Genomic DNA, 16932 nt, shown 5'->3' with positions numbered 1-16932 from the left:
CACTGTACTCTGCAACACTGGGCTCTACGCCACTGCTCCTATGCCGCTCTACTCCATACCACTATGCCATTACCTTGTACCCATGAACAGCAGCCACTCTGATGCATAATATGGCTAAAACACATTGGCAAAGCCAATAACTCCTGCGCAGACGAGACCTATTGGCTTTGCCAGTGTTTGTTAGTACTATGAGGTACCTAGGCCCCTGGAAGAACTATGAATGTGTAAGCCCGTATTTTAAACATGCATTTGACGCTTTGTCAGGGATAGTAAGCGCTATATAAATACAATTACATCATAATATAGGCTGCTACAAAATGCGCAAATACATTTCGGTTAAATATTAAAAAGTGCTTCTCAAATACAGATTTGAATAATATACAGTTTATACCTGTGCTAACTTTTTTTTTAGAACACTCCATTAAAACCACACACTCCACAGCTCACCTTGGAACACCCTTAAGGTACATCTCTAAAAGAAAAAAATATTTGCCATTAGAAAGCTTTAAGTGACTCCTTTGTTTAAAGTCAATGCAGGTTTTCAAGCCCCTTTACATTTGCAGATTTACCAGTTTGCACATTTGCATTTCTTTAGGGGAGACACCCTGGCAAGAAGGCCTTTTCTTATCTGTCTGCCCCTCCTTCCCAGCACAGGAGACTCCCAGCCTTTCAATCCAGCTGGGAAACTAATCTACCCATAATTTCGCCCTGCCTTCTGTGTCCTTTTGGTGAAAGGCTAAAATAACGTTAAGGCTTTCATCACGGACAACGGATGGCATGGCGAAATTACGGACAGTCCGTGAAATTTACGGACGGGTGGTCACCCTACGGCGGCCCCCTGACAGCAGGAAAGAAGGAGGGAGATTTCCCCCAACGTGCGGAAGCCTGCAGTGACCCCAGAAGCTTTCTTCATTATTTCCCACAGGCCGGGGGCCTAGTGGGGTCTCCCCCTGCCGAGGTAGGAAGTGTGTTGCCCTTACCCCCTTTTCCCAGGGCAATACTGTTTGTAGTCGCACACGCACTGGGTAGTAGCTCGCAGGATGGGAGGGAATCCTCAACAGAGGTCCCGTTCCTGCTGCGTCCACCATTACCGTAATTACGGTAGTAAGAGTACAGGGTCACCTGTGCCCAACGTGGTGGGTGTTTATGTACTGCACCTCTTATGAAAGGAGCACTTGTGCATGGTGGCGTTCGTGTAGTAGGTGTTTGTAGTGATTCCTTGATATACTGCATTTCACCATCGTATTTTATGCCCTCCGTGTTTATGCTACAGTCCATGACCTGATGTTATATTACATGCATGTCAATTTCTTTGCCTTATTAGGGTAACAAATATATTACAGAATCTGCATTGTATACATAGGAAGGGTGGTTAGTCATGACATGGGTAGCCTATAAGTCTGTATCTTATGGCACTATGATGGTTTGACAATTCCCTAGTTGGTACATTAATTTTTGGCCTATGTTTTATATGCAACCAGATGCTGCTGGTTCTGCACACTGTTGGAAGGAACTGTTATGCTGCCAGGAGGAACCGCCATTAAGACTGACCAGTGGCCTGCTGGGTCACAAGAGGGACCACATCTTCACCCCCAGGACCCTATCCAGACAGAAACCCCATTTCAAAACAGATGAGTAGGAAGGGAAGCAGAAAGTAGACCTTGTTAGCTTGCAGTGAATGGTTCCACAGGTGTGTTTGTGATTTCAGGAGAGGTGTGGTCCGTTTGCAGAATTATACTGGATAGTGAGGTAGACAGGCATGTATCACAGTGGGCTATCCTTGGGCTGTAAGGCATGCAGAGGATGGAGGGTAATGAGATGGTGACTGGATGGAGGGAGGATAAATAATCAGTAGTTCTAATTCAAAATCCGATTTCATGCGGGGAAATAGGGGTGTAGTGAGACTGGGAGCTTTTGAGCCAGCATGTGTTAAGTGTAGAAAGAAGGGTTGAAGGTTATCACCTGTGGGCAGAGTCTGTAATGTTGCACCCCTAGTGGTTATGTTTGGCTGTCGCTGGTGTTGAACAGTTTGTATAACGTTACCCTTTTAATGTAATAAAATGTGGGACAAGCTGCGAGGACTTCAACTCTGAGCACATAGTCATGTCTATACTTAACCGGGACCCGTGTGCACTCCTGTGGGGTCGGTGGCAACCACTTAGTGCTCAAGGTGTTGTGAGTGTTCCCAGGACTTAAAACGTCCTCTTTTAAGTTGGTGATCTGTACGCAAGCATGTGGCGGAGAAGGCTTCTCGTCCGATAAGCCGAGGTTAGGTCCCAGCCTACTGTAATGCTTCAGGCGCACTGTGTGCATGACTCGACCCGCAGAGTGGACCCTGTGTGGAAATCGCGTCGAGGCAAGCGTATTATACCATGGTCAGCCGTGGCCCTCGCGGGCGCGTTTATTGCTCATGCATTCCAAGTATAGTGGATTGCAGAGGATTTTCTTTTGTGTTTTCTTGGGCTTGTTTTTAAACCGGCGATATGGTTGGTGAATAAATTTGGATGTAGGCCGGGGACTCCTAACGCCAATAAATAACAAGTGGCAATGGCACGGGGCAGTGCCAGGCGTGCTGTCACCATTACTGCTCGAGGAAGGAGGTGCATACATGTCTCTTTCCCCCCCCCCCCCCCCCCCCCCCTCCCCGCTACTGCTCTCAAATGGCTGTCGTGCCGGCCGAGCGCCGCAAGCGCTTGGACTGGTTAGGCCGCTTTCTCCATTGTTAACGTCCTAAACGCAGGGTGCGTTGACCTTTTAAGCTGCCGCTCTGCGAGTTTTGACTTCTTCATTTGTGTACTGGGAGTGCATTAAAGCACTGCGTTACCCTGAACGGCGACGATACAATACACAGAAGCATTCATCTCTGTCAGCTATTTGACAACCAATAGACTCGCAATGTAAATAACAGAAAAAGGAAGTGAAGGGAGACCGAAGGGTGACACTAAGGTCCAGATCTATCAAAGGTTCTTACCCATTGTATGTCTATGGGAAAATGTGTTCATGCATATGGCCCTAAGTATGCAATAATTCAGCTAACTACATACTAGAGTGAAGGCCGATTTTTTTTTTTTTTTTTTTTTTTTTTTTTTTAATGTACGGTGAGCAATGGGGCAGACTCACGCCGTTTTGTATTTGTGGTTGTGGTCCATACTCAAATCCAAAGTAAGGAAGTTGATTGTACAGTTTTCTCCATGCCCGAAAATTGACGGTATAAAATCTTAAGTAAAATGTATCTGTGTAATTTGTAGCATGCAGACACATACCGAACATCCTTAGACCGCTGCTTTCTGCCACTGTTAAGTCACCCATTTTTTTGTTCTGTTTCCGTAACTTCCTTCCCACTCTCCGTGCCTTGCCTTCGGCCAGGACCTACTTTTACTTGTTTCTTGCCTGCAGCAGTTTGTCTCTGATACACCTTTACCACCAGCAAACATCGCCTCGGTAACCTCATAACTGCGAAATCCAGTGTGAAGTATGAGTCCCTCCTGTGACAACTGTGCAGAATTCTGCGAAAAATAATAGGCTTGTACAGAGCATCAATGGAGTACTCCTTAAACGTTGCCAGTTTCGGTGCTCCACAGGTTTGAACTTTGACAGGACTGACTCGGGACTAGGGGTGTGCAAAGAAGGCTGAAGACCTCCTTCCAGGAGCTCATTTTAGCTCAATCTTAAAAGGCAGGTTGGGGGCAGGACTTGTTGGGGGGGGGGGGGGGGAGGTATACTTAACACGAGGTGCATCTTTGGTGTTTGGACACGTTAGCAATGTACGTTTCTGCATGTTGTCAGAAGACACCAAGCTGGCATGAAATGCAGCATTTTACTAGAAATATCGTGGAAAGGCAACATAAAAAATGTTTTATGTATCACGTTAGGCACCCTTTTCACTTACTTCGACAGTTGTTTTAGTTGTCATGCCAACAACTCATATCTGCAGTGTGTTGTATTCCAAAGCCAAGTTCTCATATTGTCACCAGGCCATTTATCGTAGCGGACAGGCTCTGCAAGTGTGGCATCTTGTTCTTGCTCCAGAAACGCTGGTGAAAAATGAGGGGAGTATGTATCAACTGCGTGTTTTAAGTGCAGCGTGAACCCTTACACTGCCCCATTCAACCTCCCCCTCCTCAGCAGTGAAGAGAGTCCACCTAGTAGCCCCCATCTCCCTCCGTGCTCACATAAGGACATGTATTGACCAGCCCAGCCCTTGCTAGAATCGCCCACGCTCTGCGCGTAAGTGATGATTTTCCTAACCAGAATATTTTTAATGGGATGTACTGTGAACTTACCAAATTCAGCACAGAGGTATTTTTTTTAATTGCATCAGTCGACGATGCTCCGGAATCCTGTGTTTAAATGTACTAGTGGACAGCAGATGGCATTGGAGGAGAGGGTTCTGTTAATTTCTGCGTTGGGCCGTGTGTCCTGTTTAGTTCAGGAGGTTGTTTTCTGGCAGACAAATGCGCTTCTTGTATGTCATTGTACATTGCTTGGAGGGTAGTCCAAGACTGTGTTTTACTTGGTCGATTTCTGGTACTCCGCCCAAAACTATCGTCCAAGAATGACCTCATGACTTGCATCAGGTTATTAAAGACAAACTGAACATTGCATTGCGTTTTAGGCTCTTGTATTCTTGGCCTGGTGTTTTCTCTTTCGTCATCCAAAAGCATATATCTTTCCAGTGGCACTTCCACGGTCTCTGCTCAACACACAGGTTTGACTGATTTCATGTTTTTATGTGGACACTATGGATATGTTTTGTCACTGCTTTAACCATTCAAGGTGTGTAGTGTCAACGTTTAATCGTGAACTGTCTGCATTGCCCTGTCTGAAGATCAGAACCCTCCGTGGAGAGCAGTCAATGGAAAGTATAGCAGTCCGATTCCACTGCATCACTAACACCCCTGCCCTCAATACAGATGTTCGAGCGACACACAGATGCAGTTAGATGCGCCATTTCACTATTCAGCAGTGCACCTGAGGAAGGGTTGGACATGATGGTGGACAAAGCCTCCACAACCAGACACATTGCAAGTGATTCCTTCCATTCTATCCCGTGGGGTGTTCATAGCTGACATTTTATATCTGTCCATTCGCCAACCTTCTGGGCAGGTTCCAGTTTGAGGTGTAGACGGGCAGTACCCACCTCCACTTGAATTGGGAGGAGATCCCGGATGTCACTGTAAATCAATTAAAACCGTTTCTGTTCCAACAAAATCTGTGCATAGGCAGCATGTGACTGAAAGTAGAGACAGACTACATTAAAGTAATGATATTGGGAGGCAAGAAGATACTGAATCAGCTCAGTTTTTGGGACTAGGGCGGTAACATCTGTCCTTGCCCAGTCAGGAGTGTATGAAATCATGGTTCAACTTAATTGCATGGATTCAAGGAGTTTTGACGAGATTTTTGTTGCAGTTCAAATTATTATCCTTTCTCATACGCATGAAGAATGAAAAATGAACCTGCTCTCTGTTTGGGCCCAGATTTGTGGTTGCTGGTTCAAAATGAAGCTGAAAGAGTGGTGTTGGAGCTTGAAAGAGTAATTGTTTCCCACTGCCTCAGGTTTTTGCGCCAACATCCTGTATGAAAGAGAATTGGATTAAGTCGGGTGCTTCACAACAAAAAACGTGTATCAACCCAGACCCCACCAGTTCCGGATGAGCAAACGCCGCAGATGTAACCCTAGATGGGCATTGTAGTCTGAGCACTGGACTTTTTTTTTCTTTTTTTTTTTTTTAAGTGGGAATATTGAAGACCGAGACTAGGTGGCCATTCGTTTCCAGTTCTGTGCCCAAGATATGGAAGGTCTTGAGCTATAATGTCGTCAAGTGAACAGAACCTACTGAAATCCTGGAAAAGGATTTTTCTTACGCCACCAGGAGCGCCTACACACCCTGTGGCCATGGTGCGCAGCTACAACAAATAAAGTTACCTAATGGTAAAACAGTGTCTTTCTTAACTTATCTCATAGCTGTGTTTTCTAAAACTGCTTCAGCACCACCAAGAGAATGTGGAGCGTTGATCTTACGCCCATGCCATGATACCCAAAGTACGGCCGGGGGCCCTCTTAACTTTTACCTTTATGCGCTTCCCTGGTCAGCAGCAGCACTGAGCTTTTAACTTGACTCAGCAGTATCATTACAAATATGTTAAATAAACGGGCAAGCTGGTATTTAAAGACTGATTGCAGTTAAAGAAAGGGAATGACTAGGGTGTCCTGCACAGCTTAACTTTAGGAACACCTTCAATCATAAAGACATGTTACAGCAAATGTGTAAAAACAAGATAAAGCCTCTAAAGAATTAATGAAGTGTATTTCATTAACATGCAGAACCGTCTCAACTTATTACAACAGGTTATATCAGTGCATTGAGAAGTTTTTTCTTTAAAGTGATAGTTTCCTAACGTGACTTTAGAAACATTCATACTGACAACAATGCCAAAGGTGAACTAAGAGGCGAATCAGTTATGCGCACTCTTTGGGTGACTGGGGTTGCCACTATACATGAACAGCATTATAGCTCGTTAAATCGACCATAGGAGATGTTTTTGTACTTTGCACATCCTGAAGTCATGTATTTGGATGCCTTCTTATATGCGTTAATGAAGAAAACTGAGGGAAAGTGAAATGAACAATTGCCTAGCACCAGCCATTTTGGTCAAGTGGGGATGCCACAATTGATCCCAGGTTTTCTGGTTCCACATTGTGGAATTCACTTCAGCCACTAGATGTACCTGTTTTGCTTCCCCTGCAACTACCTTAAACCATCTCCCACCCCTACTTTACCCCCCACAACCTTCCTGCTTGCATCAGTGCGGCCCTCCATTGCACCAGCGACCAAACGCTTTGGCCCTGAGAGTACCCTTGTCTCACTACATCATTTGGAGTTTCCAGGAGGAGGGTGGTATAAGTAGCCACCTCAACTTTATTGGGTGTGACATGTAGCACCTGTGACAAGTGTTGCCCAGAACATTGAGCATAACATGCACATTTTGGTGCCTAGTGGGCCAAAATCTCCGTCCAGGCATAGGAGGGGCCATAGATCAGTTTTTCAGTGGCTCAACATTTAGAATTGGAAAGTTAAGATGGAAGAAATCGATAAAAACAATTAAACAAAAGTTAAAGAAAAATAAAAAAAAATACCAAAACTTTATCTGTCTGTTCCTCACGACTGTAATGATCTACCATGTGATTGGACGATTATATAATTGGGCAACCTCCTTCAACCAGATATAAAATACCGGTATCTTCATATTGAGGACATAATGGTGTCCCTCTTTTGCTTGCTTAGTATTATTACTTCTTTATGTATGAATTGATCTCCTGAACTAATTTTACAGTTCTGTATCTTTCTAGTAACTTGCTAGTAATCAACGGTAAGCATATGTCTAGCACATTCAGGAGTAAATATATTTTGCTATGTTTTCATGAATGACTTGACCATTCTCTTGTGTTTTTTATTTCACCCAGAAGTGTTTTAACTTGTGAAACTATTTGATCCTATTTTCATGTTTCCTTTTGTGTGCTGCAGGATAGTTTGCTCTGAGGACCAAACACTTTGTCTACGTAGTTCTCCTTCCTGTGAAGCAATGGAACTGAAGACTGCTTTTCCTCACCCTGATTGAGAGGACGTTTATCCACGATGGAGAAGAAGCGAAGAAAGAAATGAAAGACTCTGTCCTATGCACACCTACAGGAAAACCATGAAATCTAGACATCTTGTTTGCCATCGAAGTGTTTGACACTATTACTTCCTATCGGCACGCTAATGCTACAAACATGAACTGCCTTCGAACACTTTAAACCCAGTGCGATTTAATTCTGTGGACTTGCAGGCATATTTCATGACCATGAGGTTTGCAAACACTTGGCTGCTCCTAAATGTGTTTTTAATGTGTGGCAAATTACATTTTGGCAATGAACTAGGGAATTCTTCTCAAGGAGTCCTGCCGTGCAAGGGCTGCGTACACCAGACATTGAAAGTGGAGTTCTCCTCCACTGTTGTACAGCATGGTAAGGATGAAAAAACTTCACTTTTTTTGCCTATGTTTTGTTGCTGTTATTGTTCTTCTTTTTAGGTCTGGCTACAGTGCATCCAGTACAATCCACCCCACTCCAGTCCAATCCACCGCTATCCATCCCCCTCCAGTCCAATCCACCCCACTCCACTCCAACCCACCCTGCTCCAGACCACCCCATTTGAATCTAACCCACCCCACTTTAATCTAACCCACCCCACTCCAATCTAACATACCCCAGTCTAGTCCAACCCAATTCACCCGACTCTACTCCCGTCCAGTCCAGTCCACCGTAATCCAGTCAACCACACTCCAAGCCACCCCACTGCAAAAAGTCCACTCCAAAAAGTCCACCGAACTCCAATGCAAACCAGCCAACACCAATCCAATTCACCCCACTCCAGTCCACCAAACTCCACTCTCGTCCAATCCACCACTGTCCACCCCAGTCAAATCACCCTACCCCATTCCAGTCCACCTCACTACAATCCAGTCCACCCCACCCCACCCCACTCCAGTCCAACTCACCTCACTCCAATTTAGTCCACCCCACTCCTAGTCCATCCCACTCAGTCCAATTCAGAACTCTCAGTCCACCTCATCACTGCCCTGTCCACTCCAATCCACTCCTCCAGGTCCACTCCACCACACTTAAGTCCACCCCACTTCAATCCACCCCATTAAGTCCACCCCACTGCAAATCCACCCACTCTACTCCAATCTACCCACTTCTCTGCAACCCACTCTACTCTAATCAACCCCACCCAGTTCAGTCTACCCCACTCCAATCCAGTCCACACCACTCTAGCTCACTCCAGGCTAGTCGACCCCATTCCAATAAAACCGGTCAACCCAACTCCAATCCAATAAATCCAGCCCCCCCCCACTCCAATCTAGTAAATCCTGTCCACCCAACTCCAGTCCAATAAATCCAGTTCACCCCACTCCAGTTCAATCAAATCTACCCACTCCACTGCACACCATCCCACTCCAATCCAGTCCATCCCACTCCAATCCACCCCATTCCAATCCAATCCACCCCAGTCCTATCACTCCAGTTCAGTCCATCCACCCCATTCCACCTCACATCAGTCCACTCAATCCACATCACTCCAATACACTCTAGTCCATTCAATCCACCCCACTCTACTCCAATGCAGTCCACCCACTCTACTCCAAACCAATCCACCCCACTCTACTCCAATGCAGTCCACCCACTCTACTCCAAACCAATCCTTCACTCTACAACACTGGAGTCTACAACACTATGCCACTGAACTCTTCTCAACTCTACAGCACTCTACTCCCTTACTCCACTCTAACACTGTACTCCAACAACTCCCCTCTATGACACTATTCTACTCTACGCCACTAACTTTTAGCCATGCTGAACGACAGCCGCACACTGGTGTACAATGTGGTAAAAACGCATTGCCAAGCCAATAACTCTTGTATAGGCGAGAACTATTGGCATTGAAATGCTTGTTTTTCAATGCATGTGGCCTGAAACCAGCAAACTCGTACAAATTATTACTGCATGCTGGCTGCAAGAAATGTCTATGTTGTTTTTGTTGTGATCATAATTCTTTTCTTTTCATGGCGAGGTCTTTGCCCTCTTTCTTTTTTTTCCTACACTCTCAAACTGTAGATCTGTTTTCTTTTTCCATTCACTGAACACAACATTGCATTTGCCTTCTTTGGTCGTATACCTTTATCTGTTCTTTATGGGGAGTTTAATGTTAACCTTCTCCCAATTAATGAGCACCTTTTGAGGCTTTGCACTGATCACTACATGCCGATAAGGCAGTTTACCCCTTAATTCCCATGGATAATTTGTATAATCCCCAATGCATCTTTTATTTGTTTTTGTGTAGTTAGATTTCAGTCTACTGCGGATATAATCCAGGTGGATGTCATCTAGTCATGGTGGGCAGTTGTCATTTGTGTCGAGCAAACATACTTAAGTCCATTAGCATGCATGTTAGTTTTTAAAACAGGTGTTTTGTTTTAAGGGCATTTTTGAATGATGAGAAGTTGTGTCTAATTCTTGCTGGCAAGTCACACCAGAGCTTCACATTAAACCCCCCCTCCCACCCCCCAAAAAAATTTAATATTATATATATATATATATATAAATATTATTTAACAAAGAATTCACCGCACTTCATGAAGTCCCAAAATAACATGTGTTTATTTCTGAATAAAACAACAATCTCCAAGACGTTTCAACTCACGGGAAGTCTTGTTCACGGTAAGTGAGTCTTTTTTTTTTACTTTCACCTTTTATAACAGATATCCATACTGCCCATTATGATGCATTCTGGATATTGTTGTCAGCCAATACATAATAAAAACCTCATTTATGTTAAAATAAATCTGTAAATGAACACCATCATGGAATGTGTACTTTCTTCAATTTTGCAGTCTTTTTTTTATTTTTTAAACACTTATTTCAAGTCATCCAATATATTAATGTCACTATGTACGTTTAGTCGAGGGCATTGTTCAATAATATGCTCATTCTATCTTCAAGAGAGGGCACAACATGATACTGTAAAATACAGGAATATATGCTATCTATAGTTCATTTGCTGACCCAATTAATATTATTTAATTATTATGCAAATCTAAGTTCTCTCTTAAGCTTAGTGCTACAGCATTCACTAACTACATTATTGCTCATATATTTTAATCATGCCCATTTTTAATCAAAAACAGTAATTTCAGTGTAGACTGAGTGCCATCACATACCCATATTTTTTGTGACCTCATTTCTTTCTTACCTAGCATATATATATTATTTATATATATATATATATATATATATATATATATATATATATATATATATATATATGATTAGCCATTGAAATGTCTTTTTATTAACAATTATGACTCATAAATGAACGAATATTTCCTCGTCCATATTTAATACACATGGTATTTTGTTACGAATCGGAATAATGTATCTGCTTTCAAGTCGCCGAAGTTTTAGGGTCCTATCACCCCCCTCGATCACTCTTATTGATTTGTGATAGGCTGAAGAATCGAATTCCTCTCCAATCCTCCCGTGTTTAATTCTTACTTACAGTAAGGAAAGCAAAGACATTGAAAAAATATTTTTAGAAAACATTGGAAAATACTAAAAAGTGATCGAGACATTGTACACAAGAAAGGCCTTAGACCACAAGTAACTTATAGAAGGTCACGATCATTGAGAGAGATGCTGGTGAAAAGTAATTACTTGGCACCAACAGTGAAAAATTGGCTGAACAGTGAAACTATGTGTTTTTATAAATGGAACAAGTTCAAGGTGTGTCAAATTACAAGAAACACAAAAACATTTACAGACTATAAAGGAAAGGAGATACACATCACTTAAAGAACCACGTGTAATAGCTAATATGTAGTATATATGATTGAATGTGAATGTAGCATAAGGTATATAGGCAGTACTATCTGTCCATTAAAGAAAAGAATTCTCAAACACACTAGAGCTATAACTAATCAGGATCAGAGTTACGCTGTTGCCAAATATTTTATAAAACATCATACAAAGGATTGGAGAGGAATTCGATTCTTTGGCCTATCACAAATCAATAAGAGTGAACGAGGGGGCAATAGGACCCTAAAACTTCGGTGACTTGAAAGCAGATACATTATTCAGCTTCGTACCAAAATACTGTGTGGATTAAATATGGATGAGGAATTATTCATTAATTTATGAGTCATAATTGTTAATAAAATAACATTTCGAGGCCTAATCCTATTATATATATATATATATATATATATATATATATATATACACATATGCCATGTAATGAAAGAAATGAGGTCACAAAAAATATGGGTATCTGATGACACTCAGCCTACACTGAAATTACTGGTTTGGATTAAATATGGTTGTGATTAAAATATTTGAGCAATAATGTAGTTATTGAATGCTGTAGCACTAAGCTTAAGAGATAACATAAATTTGTGTAATAATTAAATAATATTAATTGGGTCACCAAATGAACTATAGATAGCATATATTTCTGTATTTCATAGTGTGTTGTGCCCTTTCTTGACGATAGAATGAGCATATTATTGAATAATGCCCTCGACTAAACATACATAGTGACATTAATATATTGGATGACTTGAAATAAATGTTTTAAAAAAAGACTGCAAAATTGAAGAAGGTACACATTGCATGATGTAGTTCATTTACAGATTTATTTTAACATAAATGAGGTATTTATTATATATTGGTTGACTACAATAGCCAGCATGCATCATAATGGGCAGTATGAATATCTGTTATAAAAGGTGAAAGTAAGAAAGGACTCACTTATCGTGAACAAGACTCCCTGTGAGTTGAAACACATTCGTGATTGTTGCTTTATTCTGAAATAAACACACGTTATTTTGGGACTTAATGGAGTGCGGTGAATTCTTCATTAAATAATATTTACAAGAGTGGTCTCCTCCGTCACCTGGCACCGCCCAAAGATTCTATCGACCACATTGTTATATATATATATATATATATATATATATATATATATATATATATATATATATATATATATTCACTTACAAAACAAATGTTACAGGGATGTTAGATTTAGGTTATGCATTTACTTGCACAAAACCATAGAAATTCAGCAGTTATAATAGTTATTTCAAGTAACTATTACTCGCGCCCTCCCCATGCACCTCTTTTTCTTCATTAATTAAACTTCTAATGTTTCAGTGATATTTTTATTGACGTTCGAAAAGTTGTCAGAAGTGCTGTAATATCTTAGGCAATTAGCAGTGCATGGTGAGGGCGAGAGTTATAGTTACCTTAGGGCGCGAGTTATAGTAACTTGAAAAAACTCTAACTATAACTGCTAAATTTCTATGGTTTTGTGCGAGTAAATTCAAAACCTAACTATAATGTCCCTGTAACCTTTGTATTTTTAGGTGAATTTCTAAGTTTAAAAAAAATTATATGTCCTTCTGAGTGTATGACTGTTATTGTGTGTCTGAGTAGGTGAATGAGTGTTGGTGCATCTCTCAGTGGGTGCATGAGTGTCTGTGAGTGGGTGCCTGAGGGTCTGAATGGGACCTTTGAGTTGATGTATGTGGGTGTCAGGAAGTCTGTGAGTGGGTGTATGAGTGAGGGAATGGGTTTCTGAGTGGGTGTATGAGTGCCAGTGCATCTGTCACTGGGTGCATGAGTGTCTGTTGGTTGATGAGTTGGTGTGCGAGTATGAGTGGGTGGGTGAATGGGTGTCTGGGTCTTTGAGTGGGTGTATGAGTGGCACTGTGTCAGTGAGTGAGTGCATGAATGTCAGTGGGTCTCTAAGTGGGTGTACAAGTGTCTGAGTTTGAGTGGGTGTGTGAGTGTCTGAGTGGGCCTGACAGTGTTTGTATTAGTGTATGAGTGAATATATATTTTTAGTATATTTTTTATAGCCAGGGTTCGTGACTCTGTTGCGATGTTACAAGGGTGGGTCGTGCTGAGAGCTGAAACGGAGTCATGACTCTGCACTTGTGGCCAAACAAGAGCACTTGTAACTTTTTAAAACTAATAAAGCATCCCTTAGGCACCCAAGAACAATCTCTATGGGGGTCAGATTACCTCTACCCTGACCCCTTCTGTTGTTTTCTGCCTCAACTTCCATCCCCTGGGACCGTGGCCCGGTTAATGAAATGGTGGCCGCAACTTTCTGCACAGGTTGTGACCAGCCAATCATATTACTGCTTCTGGCACGTGGAGTTGCGAAGCTCCGCACAGGAGCCACGACAGATCTGCATCCCTATCTATGCAAATTTGTTTTCCACTTCATTACAAGAAAAACACTGAAAGGATTCATACTAAATCCCCAAAAGGTTGCTTTCTGGACCAGAACCTAGCTTTCTGCCAAATGTGGTGTAATTCCATCCAGTGGTTCGGGCTCTATCGCTGTTCAAAATCCATATGGAAAAAGCCATTATGTAGCTAGGTAACTAGTGTTGACCAGTGACCCTGTTTACAACCCAGGACCCAGGTACTGGGGTACCATCTACTAGGGAACTTATATAGGTCCTAAATTGTGTGCCAATTGTGTACAATTAGGCCTATTACTTTGTTTTTAGAGAAGGAGCACTGGCACTAGGGGACCTGTTCTTCAGTCAAAAAAACCTCAGTACCAGTGAGCAAAAAGTAGGTGTGACCATGTTTAAGCTTTGTATGTGGACAATATGTTTTCCTAACCATAACTAAGCTTTAACGTTTGTTTTATTTTATTGAATATATATATATATATATATATATATGTGTGTGTGTATATATTTTTTGTGTGTGTTGAGGATTAGGGCTTAAGGGTGTTTTCAGGGCTCAGGTGGGTGAGGGTAAAAAATGGTAATGGTGATTTCAGGGTTTAGGGGTGGGTAAGGGGATAGGGCATTAAGGGTGTTAATGTTTACGGGTGGGTGAGGGTGGGGTTAATAAGGGAATAGGATGGTACATTGTTAAACATGGGGGTGTCAATTAAAAAAAATAATATATAGGAGTGAGGAGTGTGTGTGTGTATATATATGTGTGTGTGTGTGTGTATATATATATATATGTGTGTGTGTGTGCACATACATATACATTTCGTAAGGGTATGCGCGAAAAATGTATTGCGTGGTAAAAGCATGTATGCAAAATACATTTGTTGTAATGTCATACAACCCCCAGAAACGAGCTCTATTGACTTTGCAAATACTTGTTTCCTTTCTATTCCATCTTGCAGCTGCATTAAAACCACTTTTCATGGGGCTGCTCGAATAGTAGTGAGCCTGGTGGTAATAGAAATCCCATAATCCTGTCTCTAGATTACTAGAGCCATTAAGACCTTTTTAAAATCTTCTTGGGTGCTTTAATTATTACTCAATGTAATGAGCATAACCGGTTGTACGACGGAATGCCGACTGACAAAACAACGGGTGCCTAAACAACGAGGTCGGAACACCGACCTCGTTGTTACTACTAATGCCTTTACCACGAATGCCTTAACCACGATATTTCGTGGTAAAGGCATTCCTGGTAAAGTCATTAGTAACAGGCACCCATTGATCCTGCATGCCTCACCCCACCCCCTCAACCCCACCCCAAAACCTAAAACCCCGAGCCCCCACCCCCTCCCCAAAACCAAAAACGCCCCACCCCAAAACCTAAAACCCCGACCCCCAACCCCCTCCCCCTCCCCAAAACCTAAAACGCCCCAACCCCACCCCACCCCAAAACCTAAAACCCCCGACCCCACACCCCCTCCCCAAAACCAAAAACGCCCCACCCCACCCCAAAACCTAAAACCCCGGCCCCCCACCCCCTCCCCAAAACCAAAAACGCCCCAACCCCACCCCAAAACCTAAAACCCCCGACCCCCCACCCCCTCCCCAAAACCTAAAAACCCCACTTACCTGAGTCGTCGCCTCGTCATCTGCGTCGTCCTCCTCAGCCAATTCCCTTGTTTGTACCTTAACCATGCATGTTCGTTGTTCAGGACATGCGTGGTTAAGGCACAAAATAACGAAGTCGTGGTTAAAGAAAGCGTTGTTCCGTAAAAAAGTCGGCATAAAGGATGTTTCCCGCATAACCTGGTGTTCTGCAACTTGTATCCCGTTTTTTTGTGTAGACATCCAGGTTAACTTTTATCTAGTTATGAATCTGTGATGTGGCATTCCGTATAGACTCAGAACAACTAATTTAAGGTGCAACAGTCCATCTTTTAGCAGCATTGTTTTTAGGGTTGGAGTTGATTAAGAGGAATTTGATTTTGTCTTCTGCGTAGGTTGGCTTTCCCTCTGGCCATCCTGCTTTGAATTCTTAAAAGGCAGACCTTTAAGTGAACAATGGCAGTAGTGGTGTTGTTGGGTATATAAATCAGAGTGTGGTGCACATTAATCGCTTGTAATTTGTAGAAGGCTGGCCCTCTATGTAGTGTGCAAAGCTAAGCACACTGTGCCGGGGGTCCAGGCCCCCACACGTTGGTTTTCAGGGGTAAACACTAGATCACCTAATGCTCTAATATTTAAGGTAGCTTGGTCGAGCAGTTAGGCCAGTCTTGGAGAAGTGCAAAGCATTTGTTGTACTCGCAGTATCAATCATGCAACTCACACACTCAGAGGAATAACTCGAGACCAATTTATAAAAATACTTCAGATTTTTCTGTAATTTTCAAGACCAAGATTATCAAAATTGGTTAAGTACTTTTTGAGATATGACTTTTTGTCGTATTAAAAGTTCCATTATATCCTATGAAACGTGTAACACGGTGGACAGGATATCAGTCACATTTGGGACAAAGTAATCCCCTCCGCCAAGGTCATAATCAGGCCCTAAGTGTTCAGGTATGTGACTGTACCCATAGGTTTTCTTGTTTGTGAAAAACATACCTAATGTAAAAAAATATTATTTAGGATGACTCTGCAAAAGAAGTTATTTTAGTGAGTTAGACTTTATGGAGCATTCATCTTGGGCAAAGCATTCTCTTGGCAGTAGTTGCCATCATAACTCACCTTCAGGGCAAATGAACCAGAATAGTTTAACTGCAAAAGGTTTTAAGGGATTGGGATTTGATAAACTGGGAGTGATTAGTCTTGCTTCTCTATTGTAGGAAGCTGGCCCTTTATGTGGCATGTCAATACAGTGTAAAGGATATAGGGGTTTTCCAATGAATGGACAGGGCTTGCTATGCAATCGCAAAGTGCTCTGTGTGCAGGTAGGGTGGTTGAGGAGCTTTAGGATTAACACAGAGGAGTGCAAGACATTCGCAAATACACACAATATTCAATAAATGAGACACACGACTCAAAATGGAGATCCACACCAATTTATAAAAATACCAAGTCTCTTTATATGTGCTTAGGTATCAGAGAAAAATCGTTCAGGTAAGTACATTTTTAAACAGGAAT

General features: G+C 42.2%; 1 protein-coding gene across 1 annotated transcript in view; it reads left to right on the top strand.

Moving 5' to 3' along the window:
• The window catches only part of MBTPS1 (membrane bound transcription factor peptidase, site 1), a 353237-nt gene that overhangs the window by 37788 nt on the left and 298517 nt on the right, over positions 1–16932 (top strand). The window contains exon 2 of the mRNA XM_069215792.1: positions 7530–8011. Within this exon, the coding sequence (XP_069071893.1) occupies positions 7843–8011 (169 nt within the window). The 5' untranslated portion in view covers positions 7530–7842. The remainder of the gene's footprint in view (positions 1–7529; positions 8012–16932) is intronic.

This window comes from Pleurodeles waltl, chromosome 12 (assembly GCF_031143425.1).
Source record: "Pleurodeles waltl isolate 20211129_DDA chromosome 12, aPleWal1.hap1.20221129, whole genome shotgun sequence".
Classification (NCBI taxonomy): Eukaryota; Metazoa; Chordata; class Amphibia; order Caudata; family Salamandridae; genus Pleurodeles; species Pleurodeles waltl.
Note: the sequence above shows the minus strand (reverse complement) of the source record. Positions and strands in the feature narration are given on the sequence as shown.